Source organism: Thunnus albacares, chromosome 19 (genome assembly GCF_914725855.1).
Source record: "Thunnus albacares chromosome 19, fThuAlb1.1, whole genome shotgun sequence".
In the NCBI taxonomy this organism is placed as follows: Eukaryota; Metazoa; Chordata; class Actinopteri; order Scombriformes; family Scombridae; genus Thunnus; species Thunnus albacares.
In genome coordinates this window covers 27887990-27911825 of record NC_058124.1, presented here as the reverse complement: position 1 = coordinate 27911825, position 23836 = coordinate 27887990, and the positions used below count along the sequence as shown (strand labels likewise).

The window sequence follows — 23836 nt, the reverse complement described above, 5'->3', positions numbered from 1 at the left end:
ATCACATGGAATATGTGCACTCACAAGTAACTGTATGTAGACTCTCATTGCTCTGTGTTATTTAAAACATTTCATTCAATCTGAATTTTGATACTTTCAGAGTTTCATTCTGGTTGTTTAAAATGGAATTAAATGCTATTTCCTCTTTGTGAAAGTTACATTTTTATCTCAGCCTTCATCCCTCCTCTGATGTCTCATTTGAGGTAAAATACAAGAAACATGAAGGTAAAACTCTCCATCCAATTGTTACAATTTAGAGCTGAAAACACAAAAAGTCTTAGCGGTGGATTTTTGTCTCTGAATCTGTCTGAGTCTTTGGGTGAATCCCAATTTCCTTAAATTGCATCCACGTTTCCCTCACTTGCATCTTTTCTTTGTATCCTAGTTCTTCCCACTAAAGATGCAAGGAAAAGATGTGAGGAGAGAGGAAGTGCGAAAATATGGTTTTAGAGAAATGAGACGTCCTTTCCTCTGAAGTGTCACATGAGGCAACATTGGTTTTGGACGACGGTGGCAGCTGATCAGCTGTCAGTCGGTTTTTACAGCTGTAGAGACTTCTGATGGAGTTTGTGTCTACACACATGTGCACTGTGTTAACACTAATAAAGGTTCACAGTTATCACTGCCAGCAGCTGTTTTCTCTCTGCAGCCTGTTACCTGTTTAACAAACACCTGCACATGAATAAAAACCTGCATTCAGTATTTATACTGTGTCCTGCTCAGAGACACAGGAACCATTTCAACTGAATGCATTTCTATTATTTATTCATTATTTGAGTCTGTATTTGTTTATATTCTGGTTGTGAATTCATTATTTAATGACTCAGAACATAATTAGGATGACCTTTGAACACTGTAAATTATTTATTAGACTAAATGTTTCAAGTAAAAAGGAAATTATATAACTCATATCACCCGATGCTCAGAGACTTTCAGCCTCACATGTGACTGAATGGAAATGACGATAAATGATGTAAAATAAAAAAGTGTTCAATATGTGTTTCTTGCTGATAGACAGACTCTCTCTGACTTTAATTTATGTATTATAAAAGTTAATGGGGGAAATAACAGATTATGAAAAGAAAAATCTTTCTAATAAATGAAGAAAGTTGTTTATGGTTCTTTTGTTGATCAGACTGACAATTAACACAGATGTTTAACTGGATGGTGAATCAGAAAACAAATAAAATATAAAACTTAGGAGTGGTACACTTGAGTTTAATCTGTAATCTGTCTCCAGTCAGTGATGTTGTGATGTATCAGATCAGTCTGATCAGCTGCAGCGTCCAATCAATGTCTGATATCCAATAAGGAGGCGTGTCGGCTGATAAATGATGCTCATGGCTCTTCAGAGATCCTTCCTCGCTCCTCGCTCCTCATAGCAGAAATAAGCACTTTGAGACAACCTTCAAAACTAAAGACCGGAAGGATTTCTGGGTCTAACGAGGAGTAAGGAGCAATCAATTAAGGGAATTGAGATGCAGCTTTTGACTCATGCCTTCACACATTCTGGACTAGCTGGTGCAATATTAATATGTTGGTGTTGCAGTAAAATTGAGTATTTTAAAGGCCTTTTTAAAAAATCTTTACACTTTATATCAAACTACACAAGCTTTTAATAAAATAAACTATTTGTCTGTTTACAGTCAGTTGTTTGTGGGCTCATACTGTAGTCGTGGAGTGTTTGGTGTCATATAATGCAGTTTGTTCAGTGACATTTACTGAATGGATTGTGACAAAGAATACATCATGTTTGGTGTTTCTATTACTGAAAGTAAGATTTCATTGCAATCTTGACATTCATGTTTCATGTATTGTGAGTTTGTTTTGTGGGTCGACATCAGTGGAGCTAACTCTGCTGGATGTTGTTGTGGTTTTAATGGTCTGATTGGGCTTCATCACTGGATTTGTTCACTTTATTTGAGGAAACTTTCAGGATGGTGCAGGGATGGTCCATGGACATGGTCCTGTGGTTATTGCTATTATCATTACTAGTCATATCTCTATTATTATTATTGTTGTTATTGTATTATTGTTGTTATTGTTGTTATTATGCTTCTCTGTGTCTCTCTCCCTCCATCTTTCTTTCTCTGTCAACCCAACCAGTCAAAGCAGATGGCTGCTTGGTTCTGCTTGAGGTTTTCTCACGTTAAAGGGGAGTTTTTCCTTTCTGCTGTCACCAAGTGCTACTCATGGAGGAAAAACAAAGAGTACAGTCTAGACCTGCTATATGTGAGAAATGCCTTGAGATAACTTTTGTTATGATTTGGCGCTATATAAATAAAATAGAATTGAATTGAGTGTGTGTTTGTGCGTGTGTGTGTGTGTGTGTGTGTGTGTGTGTGTGTGTGTGTGTGTGTGTGTGTGTGTGTGTTCAGTGAACTGTATCAGTCTCTGCAGTAGCTTCCAGCTGCAGCAGTCAGTTCAGTTTCTGTTCAGTCTGACTGAGGGAGGTTTTTGTACGACGCTTTTTCACTGTGTGAACACATATCCACTGTGATAACTCTGACAGTAATAAACTGCTGCATCTTCAGCCTGAACTCCACTGATGGTCAGAGTGAAGTCAGAGTTTGATCCACTGCCTGAAAAACGATCTGGTGTCCCTGACATTCGCTCATTAGTGTAGCGAATGAGGAGTTTAGGAGTTTCTCCATCTTTTTGTTGGTACCACTGTAAACAGTAAGCACTGCTACAGCCTGCAACCTGACGACTGACCCTACAGCTGATGGTTGTGGAGCCTCCCAGAGCAGATCTCACTGCTGCAGGCTGAGTCACTGTGACCTGGCCTCTGGACTCTGAGGATACAGAGACAAAAACATAAAGCAGCATCATGGTTTTGATGGTTTTGTCGGCTTCATTTCAGAGGGACAGATGTTAATAGAGGAGAGGAGTTTGATTCTCTGGACTTTACCTGTGAAGCAGCAGCAGAGGAGAGTCCAGATGAGGACGGAGATCAAAGTCATGTTTTTGATGAGGAGGATTTCTGTGGCTTCTGTTGTGATGAAGGACAGCTGTCAGTCATCCAGTGTTCAACTCTCAGGACTATAAACTCTCCCAGAGCACTGGAGCATGGTGCTGCTGATGCAAAGTGGCTCTCTATGGAAATGCTCTGACTGACTCCAACAGGGACTTGGATTACTCTGATGATGCGGTTTCATCAATGGATCAATCAGAGTATTGATTAACTATGTGTCAGTGATCATTTTTATGTGGATTTGGTTTGATAACTGCAGACAGATTTTTTTTCAGAACGTCTTCTGTCTGGTTTAATTTAATGCTAAGGGGATCAATTTTATTCTCAGACAAATTGAACAATAAATATGCAAATACCCCCACTGCTCTCTCTCCAAAAAAACTTAGGCCTCCTAAATATAAGATCCATTAGTAACAAATCTTTTATCATTAGTGATTTTATTGTCTTTAATTACTGGACTTTTTTTATGACCAGTGAGACATGGCTGTCGCAGGGGGACACTGTTCCTCTGAACGACGCCACGCCAACTGTATTTGCTTATTTTAATATATTTGGAGGAGGAGGTGGTCTTGCTGTGTTTTATAAGTCAGGTCTTAAATGCCATCTTGTTACTCCGTTCTTTTAACCTCACTCAATCTGTTAATGAGCCTACACATTCTAAGGGCCATACCTTGGATTTAGTTCTCTCTTCTGGTCTCTCTTTTGAGTATCTTAGTTTGTTGTCTTTAAAGTTCCACTCCTGATCTGCACTACTAGTCCCAACCCTACAATTAGCTCTCGCATTCTTAATGCTGGTTCCACTGTTAAATTCTGTGATGCTTTTAATTCTTTATCTTTTAATTTGTTTTTATCTTCTCTTAATCCTAATGCTCTTTTAAATTCTTTTAACGATCAGAGTCTATCCATCCTAGATCAAATTGCACCATTTAAAACAAGGACACAAGACTCAACTGGATGTTGAGCTCTCTGACAAATTTCTTGCTCATTTTATTAGCAAGGTGGAGATTATAAGGTCCGAAATCCAGCCTGCCCCCTGCATTCTCTCCATTCAACATGATACTCCTGACACTTTTACCCAGTTCCAACCCATTACATTGTCAGAGTTACATTTCCCACTGCTAGTCCTGTTATTCTGCACATTTTTAATAATTCCCTGACCTCCGGTTCTTTTCCTGATAGTTTTAAGCATGCTATTGTCCACCCTCTACTTAAAAAACCCAATTTGGACCTTCTGTCCTTAAGCAACTACAACGGCCTATCTCCAAACTGTCTTTTTTATCCAAGGTTCTGGAGAAATTCATTTAAAATCAGGTCACTAATGACCTACTTCCAGCTGCAGACAGAGGTGACTGCTCGATTTTAGTGCTTTTAGATTTAAGTGCTACATTTGACACTGTCAAATACAGTATCCTCCTAAATCGCCTGGAGACTTGGGTTGGCATCAAGGGCCCGGCTCTTAGTTAATTACGAACATACGTTCTCAATCAAACTTTTTCTGTCACTCTGGGTATCTCCACCTCCACAACAGCTCAGTTTAATTGTGGGGTCCCTCAAGGCTCAGTTCTTGGCCCCCTTCTTTTTTTGCTTATACATGCTGCCCCTTGGCCAACTTATTCGGAATCATGATGTGCTTTATCACTTTTATGCTGATGACATACAGTTATACTTACCATTAAAACCCTCAGATCCAAACAGCCTACTCAAATCTTGCCTTTCTGACATTAAATCCTGGATGTCCCAAAATGTTCTTAAATTTAATGATGACAAGTCTGAGGTCATGCTGTTTGGTCTCCCAAATTCTATCAGCTCTTTTGGTGCAAACCTTGGAGATTTGTCAAACAACATTACACAGTCTGCTAGGAATCTGGGGGTAATATTTGATGCCAACCTCTGTTATGATAAGCAAGTCAAAAAATATTGTCAAGCTGTGTTTCTCTAAAATTAGGTAATTTTTATCTTTTGCCGATCTTCAAATAATTATACATGCTTTTATCTACTCTCGGCTTGATTACTTCAATGCACTTTATTCAGGTATCAGCCAGGGCTCTTTCCACCATCTCAAGTTGGTCCAAAATGCTGCTGCTTGTCTCATTACTGGGACTAAAAGGTATGAGCACATTACTCCTGTGCTTGCCTCCCTATACTGGCTCCCAGTTAGCTTTTGCATTGATTTTAAAATTTTATTACTCACCTTTAAGGCATTAAACAGCCTTGCTCCTTGTTACATATCTGCTTTATTGACCTGGTATGTGCCCCCTCGACCCTTCAGATCCGCAGATGGAGCCCTGTTGGTCACTCCCAGGTCACAGTTTGTGACAAAGAGTGATCGGGCTTTTACTTTTAGAGCCCCCACAGTCTGGAACTCCTTGCCTACTGAAATCAGACACACTGCGTCTCTAGTTTCTTTTAAAACTAATGTTAAGATTTCTTTCTTTGTGAAGGCTTTTGGAATTGTCTGATGTTTTATTTACTGTTTTTACACCTATTAATTGATCTTACTCTTTTATTGTTTTTGTTTTGTTTTTTTTTACTTTTGAGAATTTTATTGTTTTATCATTACTATTATTGTGCATCTCTATTGTTACTTCTGTGCTTCTGTCTTTACATCTTTACTTGCCTTATTTTTATCTGCCATGTTTTGTTTTATTTTCTTTTGTAAGGCACTTTGTTACATTGTTAAGAAAAGTGTTATATAAATAAAGTTTACTGTTATTATTATTTATTACATGATTAACTGTGAAACATTGGGGACTTTTTTAAAAAAAATCATATGAAATAAAACATTTTCAAAAACAGGAACTTTTTGTAGAGTTTGTTGTGTTCAAAGTCAGAGAGCCGTGTCTCTCTACAGTGAGAGGTTTTTGTACGACGACTCAGTCAGTTTGTATCACTGTGGTGGACTTTTGGTGGAGGAACCAGACTGGATGTTAACTGTAAGTACCTTTAATTTCTACAAGAACGTAAATTCATCATTTATTCTATTTTCAGTTGATAAATTCAGGCTTTACTTGAACATTTTGGCTGCTAGTTTTATAAATTTTATATTTTTGCAGTGATCACTACAGGCTTCACTGTGATACAGATAAAAATCCGTCTGATCTAAGAAGTCTTTAGTTACACAGAAACTTTAGTTTAGACGGTTTCTACATTCATATAATTTATACTGTTATTAAAAAGTACAGCTGCTTATTTGAAAACAATATAGTTCAGTTTTCAGAGTGACAGAAAAAGATGACAGAAAATCTTCTTGATTAATTTAACGTAGTGATTATATAATTTCATCTGAAGAAATCTACCAGACATTTATTTAGTGAGTGTTTTATCTGGAAACATTTCATGTGTTTAACTCAATCTTCCTCTCAGAACAATGAATTTCATGACATGTCACATCCTCATTATAACCAGTGAATACCATAATATCACTGTAGCTGATTTAACCTCATGTTGAATTAATAGGATTAATTTTGTGAGTTGGAAAAAGTATTTCAGTGCTTAAAATATTTGTCATTAGTGAAGTCTGTCTGTTTTCATAGTTCAGTAGTGATGCCTGTGTAAATGAGGAGATTAAACACAAACTGTCTCTTTAACGTTTTGGTTTCAATTTAAAAATATGGATGCTCAAATAAAAGTATTTCTGCCTTTCTGTAATGCATAATATTTACTTCTTTAACATTGATGTTTAAGTTTTTGAGTAAATTAAAGTACTTGAAGAGTTGTTTGCTTGGAACCTTTTATCTTTAGTACTGAAACCTGTCTGTTGCCATGGTTCATCAGTGATGCCTGTCTGTTGCCATGGTTACTGAGCTCAGAGAGGGAAGTGAAACACTGAAGACCAGTTTTATCCAGTCTGAGGAAGACCAACAGAACCAGCAGCCTCCTCTGCTGCAACCAACAGGGTGGAGTTTATTTTCTCTTTGCATGAACTTTCTTCATGTTGTCTCTCTGTCTCCTCCTCCAGTGGGTCGAGTCACCCCCACCCTGACAGTGCTGCCCCCCTCCAGCGAGGAGCTGCAGCAGGGGGAGGCCACGCTCGTGTGTCTGGCCAACAAGGGCTACCCCTCAGACTGGAGTCTGGCCTGGAAGGTGGACGGCAGCAGCAGCAGCTTGGAGCAGAGCAGGAGCCCCGGGGTGCTGCAGAATGATGGCCGCTACAGCTGGAGCAGCACCCTGAGGCTCCCTGCAGACCAGTGGAGGAAGGTGGGCTCTGTGACCTGTGAGGCCACCCAGGGCTCCCAGTCTCCAGTCTCAGAGACACTGAGGAGAGACCAGTGTTCCTAGTCCTGACCTGACTCACTGCTACTGCTTTTACTCTGCTACTGCTCTCACTCTGATCTCTGCAACTATCTCTCTCTTTTATTTCACATGTTTCAGTAACAATATTTACTTGCTTGTTGTAATGTTTCAATATAATTTCAGTATTTCCAGACAATAAAGATCTGTTCATCAAATCACTTGTTTTCATCTTTATTATTATAAAAGTGTCTTAATTATTTTAAAATGTAAGATCACATAATGTATTGATTCATATAGTGTATATTAGGAAAGTATTTACACTCAAACAACACTCTTAGATATTATGTGATTAATGCTACACAGTCATGGTGGTAGTAAGTCCATAATTTGTTTTCATAGTTTACAGTAAAGTGATAATAATTGTAGAAAATGCTTTGCTGGACTCACTTCAGATTTGTCTGTAATAATTAGTAATTGAGTAATTTTAATGAAAGATCCTCCAATCATCTTATGTTACTGAAGTGTGTCAGTGCAAAGAGTCTAATATTTTTATTTTTTCAGATGTATTAAAAGCATATACATAATCTTTTAAACAAAATCACAAAACCCTCAGAAATATGTTCTAATTCTGAAATAAAAAGCAAAATATCATCAGCATAAAGAGATATAAAATGAGTGTGATCTGACATTTTAACCCTGGACATTTTTACAAACTGCTTCTGCTGAAGAGCTGAAACACAAAGACAAATGAAAGAGATGAAAAAGGGAAAGAATTCAAGTATTAATTAATTCCATAATCAATTAAATGTTTTTGGTTTATATTATAAATACTTGCTGCTGGAATAAAAACATGCAAAATGACAAATATATGTCACATGACATGATTAGTAATTTACAACACAAATGATAGTAGATTTTATCATGATAACATTTTGTAATTTATTTCTAAAACATTGTATGTTTGAGTATCTATGGAAAATAGTAAGAGATCAAATAAATCAATAATAGTTTTAGTGTTCATGTGTTGTAGTCAGTAGATTAAACTTATTAAAGAATTGAAATCATCCTTCAACAAAGGTTAGATTTGATATTCAGCCAAATGTTTCATATTCTGTATTAATGAAAGTATTTAAAATAAATCTTTTTTTGTTAAATACAGAATATTTAGTGTTAAAATGTTCAAATTAAATTATTAAAACCTCTGTTGTTTTTGTTTGAGTGCAGCTGTTGAGTCAGATCAGTTCCTCTTCAGCTGAGGGAGGTTTTTGTACGACGTTGTATCACTGTGTGAACGGTGTGTCATAACCCTGCTGACAGTAATAAACTCCTGAATCTTCAGCCTGAACTCCACTGATGGTCAGAGTGTAATCAGGGTCTGATCCACTTCCACTAAAACGATGTGAAACTCCATGCTGGCGGTTTGTAGCTCCGTAAATCAGGAGTTTAGGAGCTTCTCCGGGTTTCTGAAGGTACCAGTGGAGGTGGGTATAAACATTTGTACTGGTTTTACATCTGATGGAGACAGTCTGTCCTGGAACAACAGACTGAGATCCAGGAGACTGAGTCAGGATGTATTGTCCTGATGAACCTGGAAAACATGAAAAGAGGAGAAGGGTTATTGAGACAAATCCAGCTTGGAGAAAGATGATCAACATGAAAACAGAAGAGTATCATTTCTTTAACATGGAGAATAGATGGAAGAAGGTAAATGCTGCTTGTTTCAGTGTTTCTCCATCACAGCAGAACATCATTGTGCTGAACCTGGTTGCATCCTGAAGCAAAGTTTTCACTAGAGAGTCTCACCCTGAACAAGGAGCCCCAGGGTGGCCAGCAGTAGAGTCAATGACATCATCATTGTGCTGCTGGCGTGTCAGTGGCTCTGAAAGGTCTGGACAGCCACTGATCAACACTGGCCTCTTAACGGCTGGGAGCAGAGAGGCAGGACAGATATGCAAACACACAGAGTCAGTCAACTGTAGCTGTCCTCAACATATCATGCTGTTTCCTCCTCACTGCTGGGAGAACTCAACATTTACATCATCCATAACATAAAGGAGTGACAATCTGAGGGAGAGAATTTCATTTGATTTCCATCAAGTGGTTAGAAACACTGATGTGGATTCTGTAATCTAATAATTTTGAGGCTTATTATAGAAAATTGTTTTCAGTTCATCATTTTGTTTATTGTGTATCTTGTTTTTTCCGAAGTACAAAATGTGAAACTACTCGTGTGAAAGTCCTAAAAATCACCACAGAGATAAATAAACAGTTTGTAGATAAATTTAGGAGTTTTCCTCATTAAAATCTATTGAATACACTCAACATTATTATTATTGGTTTTGAATTTAACAAACCTTGAGCTGAATAATGCAACGATGTACAAAAATATAATAACATAGAAGTCATATCAGCCCGACCCTCCCTCCATCCCTCCCATTCCCACCCACCCCTTCCAGCCTGGTCGCCAGAATAAAACGTTGACAGTTTACGTTTCTGCAAACCACAAAAATGTTGAACATCTACGTTTCAACATGTGTAATACATAGCATATTATCATTTCAACAATATGTATCATCTCAACATTTCTAAAGTGACGTAGTTCACATGTGATTTATATGAGCTGATCTTTCCTATTATTAGGAGGAGGAGGGGTCGGTGGATGGTTAGTAAGTTTCTTGGCAGCAAGTTGGAAATCAGCAGAGAACACAGCTCGAGACCACCTCAAAACCAATGTCTGCTTCCAGTTTCAACCGACAAAAGCAGGTGTTTTTAGTGAGACGTCAGGACATTTGCAGCCGTTTTTCTGGTGAGAAAACCGGCTTTTTTTTAGTGAGACATTGGCTGTTTTTTTTTTATTTTTTATTTTTATTTTAACCCAAACCATGATCTTTCCCTCACTCTAACCAAGTGGTCTTTGTGCCTAAGCCTAACCAGACCTTAACCACAGTGTTGTCACACCATAAAACATCATTATTCAACGGGTAGAAATGTTAACATGCTACGTTTGTAGAAATGGTGATATGACACGTATTACGCGTGTTGTAACGTATATATTCAACGGTTCTGTGGTTTGCAGAAACGTTCAATGCCAACGTTTACAAGATAGATTCATATTTGTTACTACAGACATATAAATTAATTGTTTAATGGCTTTGTCTGAAAGTGTGTGTGTGTGTGTGTGTGTGTGTGTGTGTGTCTGTGTGTGTGTGTGTGTGTGTGTGTGTGTGTGTGTGTGTTCAGTGAACTCTGCAGTAGCTTCCAGCTGCAGCAGTCAGTTCAGTTTCTGTTCAGTCTGACTGAGAGAGGTTTTTGTGCGACGCTTTTTCACTGTGTGAACACATATGCACTGTGATAACTCTGACAGTAATAAACTCCTGAATCTTCAGCCTGAACTCCACTGATGGTCAGAGTGAAGTCAGAGTTTGATCCACTGCCTGTAAAACGATCTGGAATCCCTGATGTTCGTCTGGTAGCCCAGTAAATGAGAAGTTTAGGAGCTTCTCCATCTTTCTGTTGGTACCAGGCTAATATGTAGTAAGAGCCATCATAGTACACAGCAGGATTAGTTTTACATTTGATGGTTGTGGATCCTCCCAGAGCAGATGTCACTGCTGCAGGCTGAGTCACTGTGACCTGTCAGTCATCCAGTGTTCAACTCTCAGGACTATAAACTCTCCCAGAGCACTGGAGCATGGTGCTGCTGATGCAAAGTGGCTCTCTATGGAAATGCTCTGACTGATTAACAGAATCATCACATTCTCAAGTGATATTTTTCTTTGCTTACAATAATGCTGATATTCTCTTTATGTTAAATTATTAAAGACATAGTCATCTAATCATATGTGTCCAAGGCAACATATAATTTGAAGAATGACTGCTGTCACATGTTACTGTGTTCAATGAATCTACAGACACTGAGCTTGTCTCTGGGTATATTCACAGGGATTTTATCATTTTTTTGTCACCATTTTACACATAAATGATGATTTTCTTTAAAGCCTGTCAAAGTAAAGGATGAAAGGAGAACATTTTAAGAGAAGTATTGAGTCTGTTCTACATGGTGTCTTTCACATCTGTCCAGCTGTGTACTACTACGGGAGACATAGATTACTCTGATGATGCTGGTTGATCAATGGATCAATCAACTTTCAGAGTATTGGTATGGATGTGTTTATATTCATTTTGATGTGATTTGGGCTTTTTTTAGGATGTAATTTCTTCCATCTAAATATATTATAAATATATAATATAAAAATACATCACATCAATTAAATTTAAAATGGATATGGATCAATCAAGTTATGAGGTTAATGTACAGAATGTTTTTATGGTTTCAGCTTCCTCTCACTGAAAGAAAGTTATTTTACAATGTTTCACATTTATTTCAATATATTTCTACAGAAATGAAAATCAAATTCACTTAACAGTAAAATATAGAAAATATAATGAAACTCAGTTGATGTCAAAGAGCCATGTCTCTCTACAGTGAGAGGTTTTTGGTGGAGGAACCAGACTGGATGTTGGACATATGTTTCTCTGCAAATATTACATATAATTTTCCATGTAATACATAAATGTGTTTTTGTGTGTTTAAATAACCTTTGCCTTGACTTATATGAAAGATCTTCTTTTTCAGTTTCAACACTTTGGTGATTTAGTTTAACTCAGACCATCTTCACTGAACTGGTCTTTACACATTATTGTCAAACTGAAATGTGAACAGCTTGAAATGAAGAAAAGATAAAAGAAAAATAAATATAATTTTAAAATGATTACCAAATTTACTTTTACATTTTGCATTTAATAGTTAACTATTATTAAGTTAAATTGAAATTAATTTCAACAATGTACATTAAAAATGAAAAATGTTTTCATATCTCCGATCCACTAACTGTAATTAGTTTCTTACTGTAAGATAATATTTAGTGTGATTTATATTTTTTGGTGGTGGGAGCTGTGATTATGAAAGTTTCTGATGCTGATTTGCGTCTTCATAATTTCTCTTAAGGGGACATCTTTGAGATAGATGTGATCCAGTAGGAGGCTGAGGTCAAAGGTCATGACCAAGACATTTCTTACCAGTCAGGTCAAGAAATGGGTTCATTATCATTTAAAGACATTGGATCAAACTGTAACAGGCTAAGAATGAATGATGAGAAGCTGTGATGAAGAACTTTGTTGATTTCCACAAAGACAATCATTGTCCAGAAACCGTTTAACTTAAAAGGTTTTTACATATTTTCATTTATCTTAAAAGCTACAATGTGCGAGTTGTTTAATCCATTTAATGAAATGTGTGTGTGTGTGTGTGTGTGTGTGTGTCAGTGAGTGAGTGTGTGTGTGTGTGTGTGTTCAGTGAACTGTATCAGTCTCTGCAGTAGCTTCCAGCTGCAGCAGTCAGTTCAGTTTCTGTTCAGTCTGACTGAGGGAGGTTTTTGTACGACGCTTTTTCACTGTGTGAACACACGCTGACTGTTGATATAGTGAAAACTCTGACAGTAATAAACTCCTGAATCTTCAGCCTGAACTCCACTGATGGTCAGAGTGAAGTCAACTCCTTTCCCTGCTCCACTTCCACTGAATCTGGAGGAGATTCCTATAAATCTGTCTGATGTTTGGAAGATCAGAAGTTTAAGAGTTCCTCCAGTTTTCTGATGGTACCAGGACAGAAAGTATTTTGAACCAGTGTAGTGTTCAACTTGTCTATTGGCTTTACAGTCAATAGAGACAGTTTGACCAAGCTGCAGTGTTTTGGCTGCTGGCTGAGTCAAGACAACATTTTGTCCAACAGACCCTGAGGAGAGAGAAGAAACACTGGACATGAGATGGTGAAACTCAGCTACACTCCAAATGATTTTCACATGACAGAAAAATGATTTTCCTCACCCTGAGTGAAGCAGAGGAGAGTCCAGATGAGGACGGAGATCAAAGTCATGTTTTTGATGAGGAGGATTTCTGTGGCTTCTGTTGTGATGAAGGACAGCTGTCAGTCATCCAGTGTTCAACTCTCAGGACTATAAACTCTCCCAGAGCACTGGAGCATGGTGCTGCTGATGCAAAGTGGCTCTCTATGGAAATGCTCTGACTAATTAACATAATCATCACATTCTCAAGTGATACTTTTTTAATGCTTGCAGTAATGCTGTTCATTTTTGTATGTATGAACAATAAAGAAACTTTCATCAAATCATCTGTGTACAAACATATTATTACAATAATAAACTGCTGTCACATGTTACTGTGTTCAATGAATCTACAGATACTGAGTTTGTCTCTGGGTATATTCACAGGGATTTTATCATTTTTTGTCACCATTTTACTCTTAAGTTATGGTAGTTTTTAAAGCATGTCAAAGTAAAGGATGAAAGGAGAACATTTTAACAGAAACAGTGAGTCTGTTCTACATGGTGTCCCTCACATGTGTCCTCTCTGTCCTGCTCTGTACTATATTGTTCTGTATTTCAGCATGGGGATGGAGGAGCAGAGACAGGAAGCTTGTAGGCAGATTGTGGGATTGACTGGTGTAATGCTGTATTGATGCTGATTTATACCTCTGTGTCTGAGTGTCTGTATTTGCACTACCAAATGTTTGTCATTCATCTGTTGGAGCTCAGAGGATCATAATGTAACTTATGTGCAACTTTTCAAACAATAATCTTCATGTAGCTGCGATTCACAAACTGTAGACACCACGAGAGCTTTGATCAGTCTGCAGCTGCTTCCACGTGTTCAGTGTTCTCACTGAATATCTGCTCTTCCAAGTCATGTCACATTTTCTTATAGAGCAAATTTCATACAGAAAGCAACACAATGAGCTTCACAAGGGCAAGAGCAATACAATTATAAATACATAAAATACAAGCATACATATCATCATACATAAAAGCAAGCAAATATATGATTGTATACATGGATGCATAGGTAATTAAAGTACATAATAATTCAGTTAAAACAGGAGCAGAGAGTTGCTCAACCTAGTTAAGCACAACAGTAAACAGAAATGTTTTAGGTCTACTTTTAAAGGAACTAAGTGTTGGGGCATCTCTAATATCACTTGGAAAGTCAGTCCATCTGTATGGAGCATAATAGCTGAATGCAGCTTCTCCTGCTTTAGAGCACTCACATAGAAGACAACAAGGAGACCACTGGCTGATGATGTGAGGCTTCTTGTTGGTTCATATGGCAAAAGCAATTCCTTAATATAATTTGGAGCAGTGCCATTCAGTGCCTTGTAGACGAGTAGGAGGACTTTAAAATCAATTCTAGCATTTACTGGAAGCCAGTGCAAGGAATTAAGAACAGGTGTGATATGTGCACTTTTCTTAGTCTTGTCTAAAATACGTGCAGCATCATTCTGTATAAGCTGCAGGCGCTTAACAGTTTTTCGAGAGTCCAGAAAAAATAGTATTGCAATAGTCAAGTCTGCTTGTGACAAATGCATGTACTAGTTCTTCAGTGTCTGAATTTGACAGAAAGCCTCTGATTTTTGAGATATTTTTTGAGGTGATAGAAATCTGATCTTGAGACATTATTGATATGACAGTGAAAGTTAAGCTCAGCATCTATGATAACATCAATGTATCATGTCATGTAGCAGGTGGATGTGACTCCCCTCGTTGAGACCTGCTGATAGACGTAACAGCGGAGCAGAGGAGAGACACTGAGATAGTGATGTAACCAACCTGCACGCTGGTATTTGACATGTTTTTGTTTTCGTCTCAAAAACAAATACTGTTTAAAATATTTGTATGAAACAAATATTCGTAAAAAACAAACAAAAAAAACCCAAAACAATATTTGTGCTTTGCTGAATAACGTATTTGTATTTGGGCCCAACCCCAGCAGGTAGTCATTATATGATCTGACTTCACATGCACTGCTGGGAAAATTCACTGGTCAAATGTCTACAACATTGTATTTAAAGTAATTAACTATAATCACATTATTTTCTTTTAGTGATTTTTGTATTGGGTTGAATACACTGTAATTAATTTGTAGCTGAAACATCAGATTTTTAAGTTGCACATACTGTAAATAATTGAAGTTTAAAAATCTTCAAGGGGAATGAAAGAATCTAGAAGTGTATCTGGAGCAAATTCTGCCAAGTTTACTATGTACTTTAGTTTACTAGATTGAAATGAGAGAAGACGTGAGGTAGTTTGGAAACTTTTACAGTTGACTTTTATGAGTGAACATCATGAGATGATTATTCTATCTTGTCAGTTATGAAGTTCATCCAACTTTTTTATACAAAGAAAGATGATGAGTGTGAGATGTGTCATAACATAATGTGATGAAGAGGATTTAACAGCTGAGGTGATGATGGGGCAGCATGAAAGAACAGAATGTCTCTGTTTGATAGATTTTACATTTTTGAGTCAAGATGAATCTTGAATGACTAAATATTTGTTTGATTCAGTAAGAGGTTGTTGAGGTGGGAGGTGGACTGTTTGACCTTCAGGAGGAAAACTAATAGAGACACTATGAACATCATAAACCATCTGTGTGTGTATGTGTGTGTGTGTGTGTGTGTGTGTGTGTGTGTGTGTGTGTGTGTGTGTGTGTGTGGTGTGTGTGTGTGTGTGTTCAGTGAACTGTATCAGTCTCTGCAGTAGCTTCCAGCTGCAACAGTCAGTTCAGTTTCTGTTCAGTCTGACTGAGGGAGGTTTTTGTACAACGCTTTTTCACTGTGTGAACACAAGCTGACTGTTGATATTGTGATAACTCTGACAGTAATAAACTCCTGAATCTTCAGCCTGAACTCCACTGATGGTCAGAGTGAAGTCAGAGTTTGATCCACTGCCTGAAAAACGATCTGGAATCCCTGATTCTGGAGTGGTAGCCCAATAAATGAGGAGTTTAGGAGCTTCTCCATCTTTCTGTTGGTACCAGGCTAATATGTAGTCAGAGCCATCATAGTGCACAGCAGGATTAGTTTTACAGCTGATGGTTGTGGATCCTCCCAGAGCAGATCTCACTGCTGCAGGCTGAGTCACTGTGACCTGGCCTCTGGACTCTGAGGATACAGAGACAAAAACATAAAGCAGCGTCATGGTTTTGATGGTTTTGATGGTTTTGTGGGCTTCATGTCAGAGGGACAGAAGTTCATAGAGGAGAGGAGTTTGATTCTCTGGACTTTACCTGTGAAGCAGCAGCAGAGGAGAGTCCAGATGAGGACGGAGATCAAAGTCATGTTTTTGATGAGGAGGATTTCTGTGGCTTCTGTTGTGATGAAGGACAGCTGTCAGTCATCCAGTGTTCAACTCTCAGGACTATAAACTCTCCCAGAGCACTGGAGCATGGTGCTGCTGATGCAAAGTGGCTCTCTATGGAAATGCTCAGACTGACTCCAACAGGGACTTGGATTACTCTGATGATGCTGCTTAATCAATGGATCAATCAGTTTACCAGAGTATTGATTAACTATGTGTCAGTGATCATTTTCTGTGTTTCATTTATGTTCTGTGAACAGATTGTCTTCAGAAATGTCTGTTTTGATTCATTTTACATCTACAACACTCAGTTTTAATTCAAGACATAATTTAAAATATAGTAAACATGAAACAAAATGATTAATTTTAGAATAAGAATATAAATTATTGGCCTACTGTTATATATTTTCATATCATCCAGTTGTGTTTCACAGACTGAGACTGTTTTTGTAGAGTTTGTTGTGTTCAAAGTCAGAGAGCCGTGTCTCTCTACAGTGAGAGGTTTTTGTACGATGACTCAGTCAGTTTGTATCACTGTGGTACACGTTCGGTGGAGGAACCAGACTGGATGTTGGAAGTAAGTTAAACTTTTAAAGTATTTTATTAAATCCTGAGTGACATTTAGTTTTTTGCACATATGTTTTCTCTAGAAATTGAAATTTCTGATTTTATATCTGAATTTCTAATTTTTGACCAACAGTTGTCCACCAGCAACAAAAATAAGAGTTTTATGTTATGTGAAATTTAAATGATGAATCAATATATTCTAAGTGTTTGGTCCACAGTAGAAATCGTGTAATGTTTTAGATTAAGGCTGAAATTTGAGGACTTGTAGTTTTAGTTTAATGTGACAAAGTCAGAGAGCCGTGTCTCTCTACAGTGAGAGGTTTTTGTGCGACGACTCAGTCAGTTTGTATCACTGTGGTGGACTTTTGGTGGAGGAACCAGACTGGATGTTGGAAGTAAGTTTCTGCTCAAATATTAAATATCGAATCATCAGTTAAGTTTATAATTTCTGTGTCTGAACATTTGTAGTCGATATAAGTTTCCACTGAGCTGATCTAAAACACTTTAAAGTCTCAATTTTATTGTTCATTTCTCCTCTTTAACCTTGAAGTTGAACTCAAAGCAGCTTTACTGAACTTTTCTTTACATGTTCCAGTTAGTTTGTTAAATGTGAACAGCAGAAAAATTAAGGAACAACAATCCTACTTTAAACATGTTTTTAAATTTTAATCTTTAAATCTCCAATTTGAGTGAAAGTTGAGTTAAATTTATTCTGAACAGTGTGGGTGATGATAAAAAATGCTGAACGTCTCTCATCATTTAAAATGACAGAAATTGTCTTTTAACCTCAGTTTGAAATATGTCTTTGTTCTTAAAGATATTTGTTTCTTTAATATGTCTCAACATGTTGTGTATATTACGGATGTCTCTTAGTTTTTGCTCATAATGTCCTTCAACACTGAATCTGATTAACTGTTGCTCTTTTGATAGTTTTGTCAGTAAATTTGTTGGTATAAATTCTAAAATTAAATCAAGGATGTCTAAGATATATTTACAAACTTTATATCTTTATTTTCAGTAACTAGTGTAAAATAAAATGCAGTTAAGAGTCATATGAGGACTCTTTCTGTGCTGATCTGCATGAGAGGTTTCTTAAAGGGAAGTGAAACAATGTGTGAGTGAGTGACTGGTGGAGCAGAAAAAACATCTGACAGAAACTCCTTAAAGGGGAAAATCCACTCTCACACAGTAAAGGTGTCCAAGTGTCTGGTGTTTGATCGACAGCTGTGTGGTCCCTGTCCTCTAATGTGATTGGTGTCTCCTAGGTGATGTCCGTCCCACCCTGACAGTGCTGCCCCCCTCCAGCGAGGAGCTGCAGCAGGGGAAGGCCACGCTCATGTGTCTGGCCAACGATGGCTTCCCCTCAGACTGGAGTCTGGCCTGGAAGGTGGACGGCAGGAGCAGCAGCAGCTTGGAGCAGAGCAGGAGCCCCGGGGTGCTGCAGAAGGACGGCCGCTACAGCTGGAGCAGCACCCTGAGGCTCCCTGCAGACCAGTGGAGGAAGGTGGTCTCTGTGACCTGTGAGGCCACCCAGGGCTCCCAGACTCCAGTCTCAGAGACACTGAGGAGAGACCAGTGTTCCCAGTCCTGACCTGACTCACTGCTACTGCTTTTACTCTGCTACTGCTCTCACTCTGATCTCTGCAACTATCTCTCTCTTTTATTTCACATGTTTCAGTAACAATATTTACTTGCTTGTTGTAATGTTTCAATATAATTTCAGTATTTCCAGACAATAAAGATCTGTTCATCAAATCACTTGTTTTCATCTTTATTATTATAAAAGTGTCTTAATTATTTTCTCTTAATGGTAACAGTAATGATATTAAATCCTGATAAAAACTGAGTTATAAATGTTTCAACTGCTCTATGAAGACTTCAGAAGGAAAATGTAAGATCACATAATGTATTGATTCATATACTGTATATTAGGAAAGTATTTACACTCAAACAACACTCATAGATATTATGTGATTAATGCTACACAGTCATGGTGGTAGTAAGTCCATAATTTGTTTTCATAGTTTACAGTAAAGTCATAATAATTGTAGAAAATGCTTTGCTGGAGTCACTTCAGATTTGTCTGTAATAATTAGTAATTGAGTAATTTTAATGAAAAGTCCTCCGATCATCTTATGTTACTGAAGTGTGTCAGTGCAAAGAGTCTAATATTTTTATTTTTTTCAAATGTATTAAAAGAATATACATAATCTTTTAAACAAATTCACAAAACCCTCAGAAATATGTTCTAATTCTGAAATAAAAAGCAAAATATCATCAGCATAAAGAGATATAAAATGAGTGTGATCTGACATTTTAACCCTGGACATTTTTACAAACTGCTTCTGCTGAAGAGCTGAAACACAAAGACAAATGAAAGAGATGAAAAAGGGAAAGAATTCAAGTCTTAATTAATTCCATAATCAATTAAATGTTTTTTGGTTTATATTATAAATACTTGCTGCTGGAATAAAACCATGCAAAATGACAAATATATGTCACATGACATGATTAGTAATATTATAACACAAATGATAATAAATATTATCATGATAACATTTTGTAATTTATGTCTAAAAACATTGTATGTTTTAGTATCTATGAAAAATAGTAAGAGATCAAATAAATCAATAATAGTTTTAGTGTTCATGTGTTGTAGTCAGTAGATTAAACTTATTAAAGAATTGAAATCATCCTTCAACAGCGGTTAGATTTGATGTTCAGCCAAATGTTTCACATTCTGTATTAATGAAAGTATTTAAAATAAATCTTTTCTTGTTAAATACAAAATGTTTATTATTAAAATGTTCAAATTACATTATTAAAACCTCTGTTGTTTTTGTTTGGGTGCAGCTGTTGAGTCAGATCAGTTCCTCTTCAGCTGAGGGAGGTTTTTGTACGACGTTGTATCACTGTGTGAACGGTGTGTCATAACCCTGCTGACAGTAATAAACTCCTGAATCTTCAGCCTGAACTCCACTGATGGTCAGAGTGTAATCAGTCCCAGATCCACTTCCACTAAAACGATCTGAAACTCCAGGCTGACGGTTTGTAGCTTCATAAATCAGGAGTTTAGGAGATTCTCCAGGTTTCTGAAGGTACCAGTGGAGGTAGCTACTAACACTTGAACTGGTTTTACATCTGATGGAGACAGTCTGTCCTGGAACAACAGACTGAGATCCAGGAGACTGAGTCAGGATGTATTGTCCTGATGAACCTGGAAAACATGAAAAGAGGAGAAGGGTTATTGAGACAAATCCAGCTTGGAGAAAGATGATCAACATGAAAACAGAAGAGTATCATTTCTTTAACATGGAGAATAGATGGAAGAAGGTAAATGCTGCTTGTTTCAGTGTTTCTCCATCACAGCAGAACATCATTGTGCTGAACCTGGTTGCATCCTGAAGCAAAGTTTTCACAAGAGAGTCTCACCCTGAACAAGGAGCCCCAGGGTGGCCAGCAGTAGAGTCAGTGACATCATCATTGTGCTGGCGGCGTGTCAGTGGCTCTGAAAGGTCTGGACAGCCACTGATCAACATTGGCCTCTTAACGGCTGGGAGCAGAGAGGCAGGACAGATATGCAAACACACAGAGTCAGTCAACTGTAGCTGTCCTCAACATATCATGTTGTTTCCTCCTCACTGCTGGGAGAACTCAACATTTACATCATCCATAACATAAAGGAGTGACAATCTGAGGGAGAGAACTACATTAAGCAGTTAGAAAGACTGATGTGAAATGTGTAAAGGAAGAATTTTGAGGCTAATTTCACAGAATTGTTTTCAGTTTTTTTAACATGGTTGATATTTTGTTTTTCCCAAGTGCAGAATGTGCAACTGGTGATGTGAAAGGCCTCAAATCCAGAGTTTTACAGATCTATGGAGATGTTTCTTCATTAAATGTGTTTGATTTAATAAATGTGTATTCTATTGAATACACATTTATTTAAGATACGTATCATTTCTTTATGTCCTTTGAGAATATAACTTCTCATCCATATTATTTTCAAACCTATTTCAATGATGTGTTTGATACTCCTCTTCCTTGGTTAAACATTTTTAGATGTATTTACTCGTCATCTTGCTCTACTTATTTATGGGCCTTTCAGTTAAAAATGTTTTATAAGATGTTACCAACAAGAAAAATGCTTAAGATATGGAGAATGACTGAGGATAATATCTGTAGATTTTGTGGTGATGAGGAGGAGGATATTATGTGTTTATTTTGGTATTGTCCAGTGGTTTCATCCTTTTGGCAGCAGGTGGCAAATTGGTTATCTGAACAAGCAATCCTTTTACCTTTATCCCCTCTCAATATTATTTGGGGTTATCAAGATGATAAAAATATGTTATTGAATATTATTGTGTTGCTTGGCAAGCTTTATATATTTGATTCTCCTAAAAAGCTGGTTTTGAGTTCCTTCATATTACATTTAAAATGTTAATATTTGCAGGAAAAGATCATTATTAAATAATGATCTATTATTATTAAAGGCAGAGCAAAAAGCTCAGACATAAATAAATGGGAGATCTTGACAATATCAAAAACTTGGGATACAGAACTATGATTATTCTATGTTATCATAAATTAACATTATCTCTTTTTTATTTAGTTCCTTCTATAAAATGATGTGTTTAACTTAAATTGCTGTATAAGTGAATGTTTTTGAACCACAATCACATATAATGCTTGACATGTATGTACATATATGTATGTTTGTATATGTGTATATATATGTATATATGTGGTATGTCTGTTGTTTTTGTTTATGTGTGTGAGTACTGAATATGTGTTTTATGTTTGTGTAAAATAAAACAAGAAAAAAAAAAGATCTAATGCAAATTTAAAAATAGGAGTGAGAATAGTTAGAACACTTCTTATAACTTCTGATCTGATTAGTAACTGAAAGAAGGAAAAATTAGGATTTTGTGATGTTTGGTTGGATGTCATCAGCATACAAGCTGATCTTTTTAATGGTGTGAATGAAATGATGCCTGAGATGCCAGCCCGTTCTCACTCACAACTCGTCACATATTGAAGCTTGGTCAGGACCCTGTACTGTCACATTTTAACGCACTGGGTATCCCTTTAGTGTCAATTTTCAACGTGCAGGGTAGTCCAATAGACTTCTGTTGAACTCCCACAACGTCTGAAATAGACGCCATGAGACCGATGACGTCTATATAAGGTGACAAATTTCAGCCTGGTCGCCAGAATAAAACGTTGGCATTGTATGTTTGTGCAAAACACAGATACGTTGAATATCTACATTTCAACACCTGTAATACGGAGCATATTAACATTTCAACAATACATTTCATATCAACATTTCTGAAGTGACGTACCTCACATGACATCTATATGAGCTGACTTTCTTATTAGGAGGTGGAGGGGTTGTAACGTTGTTGGCAGAAAGTTGGAAAACATCACAGAGCACGGTTCCTTGCTGTTTTTATTTTATTTTTTATTTTAACTCAAATCATGATCTTTCCCTAACCCTAACCCAGTGGGTTTTTGTTCCTAAACCTCACCAGACCTTAACCACCGTGTTGTCACACCATAAAATATAATTATTTTTTAACAGTGACTGCTGTGATACTGCCCATTGAAAAATGATGCTAAAAGGGTACCCAGTGTGTTAAAAAGTGAGGCTACGGGGTCCTGACCAATCTTCCATATGTGACGAGTTGGGAGTGAGAACGTGTTGGAGATGCTGATGCATTTCCTAATGGAAGAAACCAGGAGTCCAAAAAAATCTAAAGAGGAGAAGAGAAACAAGTCCTCCATGTCTAGTAAACATTTGTAATTATATTTATATTGATATATATTTACATTTATGATGGAAGATAGTAAACGATCTGTATATACTTGTTAAAGACCTACTGGTGTCTGTGTGTGTGTGTGTGTGTGTGTGTGTGTGTGTGTGTGTGTGTGTATGTTCAGTGAACTGTATCAGTCTCTGCAGTAGCTTCCAGCTGCAGCAGTCAGTTCAGTTTCTGTTCAGTCTGACTGAGGGAGGTTTTTGTACGACGCTTTTTCACTGTGTGAACACATACTGACTGTTGATATATTCATAACTCTGACAGTAATAAACTCCTGAATCTTCAGCCTGAACTCCACTGATGGTCAGCGTGAAGTCAGTCCCAGATCCACTTCCACTAAAACGATCTGAAACTCCAGGCTGACGGTTTGTAGCTGCATAAATCAGGAGGTTAGGAGCTTCTCCAGGTTTCTGAAGGTACCAGTTGAGGAAGCTATAAGCATCTGAACTGGTTTTACATCTGATGGAGACAGTCTGTCCTGGAACAACAGACTGAGATTCCGGCGACTGAGTCAGGATGATTTCTCCTGATGAACCTGGAAAACATGACAAAGAGGAGAAGGGTTATTGAGACAAATCCAGCTTGGAGAAAGATGATCAACATGAAAACAGAAGAGTATCATTTCTTTAACATGGAGAATAGATGGAAGAAGGTAAATGCTGCTTGTTTCAGTGTTTCTCCATCACAGCAGAACATCATTGTGGTGAACCTGGTTGCATCCTGAAGCAAAGTTTTCACAAGAGAGTCTCACCCTGAACAAGGAGCCCCAGGGTGGCCAGCAGTAGAGTCAGTGACATCATCATTGTGCTGCTGGTGGCGTGTCAGTGGCTCTGAAAGGTCTGGACAGCCACTGATCAACACTGGCCTCTTAACGGCTGGGAGCAGAGAGGCAGGACAGATATGCAAACACACAGAGTCAGTCAACTGTAGCTGTCCTCAACATATCATGCTGTTTCCTCCTCACTGCTGGGACAACTCAACATTTACATCATCCTCATGTAGATTAAAAAACTAAAGATGTTGTCATT

The 23836-nt window shown here is 37.4% G+C and overlaps 4 gene segments (V, D, J or C); 2 read left to right on the top strand and 2 right to left on the bottom strand.

The window, feature by feature from the left end:
• LOC122970078 overlaps positions 1-23836 on the top strand; it is a 916362-nt gene that overhangs the window by 846682 nt on the left and 45844 nt on the right.
• The window catches only part of LOC122970080, an 891879-nt gene that overhangs the window by 862270 nt on the left and 5773 nt on the right, over positions 1-23836 (top strand).
• On the bottom strand, positions 8219-9242 carry LOC122970116. The segment is given in 2 exon segments: positions 8219-8795; positions 9011-9242. Coding segments are annotated over 2 exon segments (360 nt in total).
• LOC122970105 lies at positions 19824-20516 on the bottom strand. The segment is given in 2 exon segments: positions 19824-20203; positions 20419-20516. Coding segments are annotated over 2 exon segments (360 nt in total).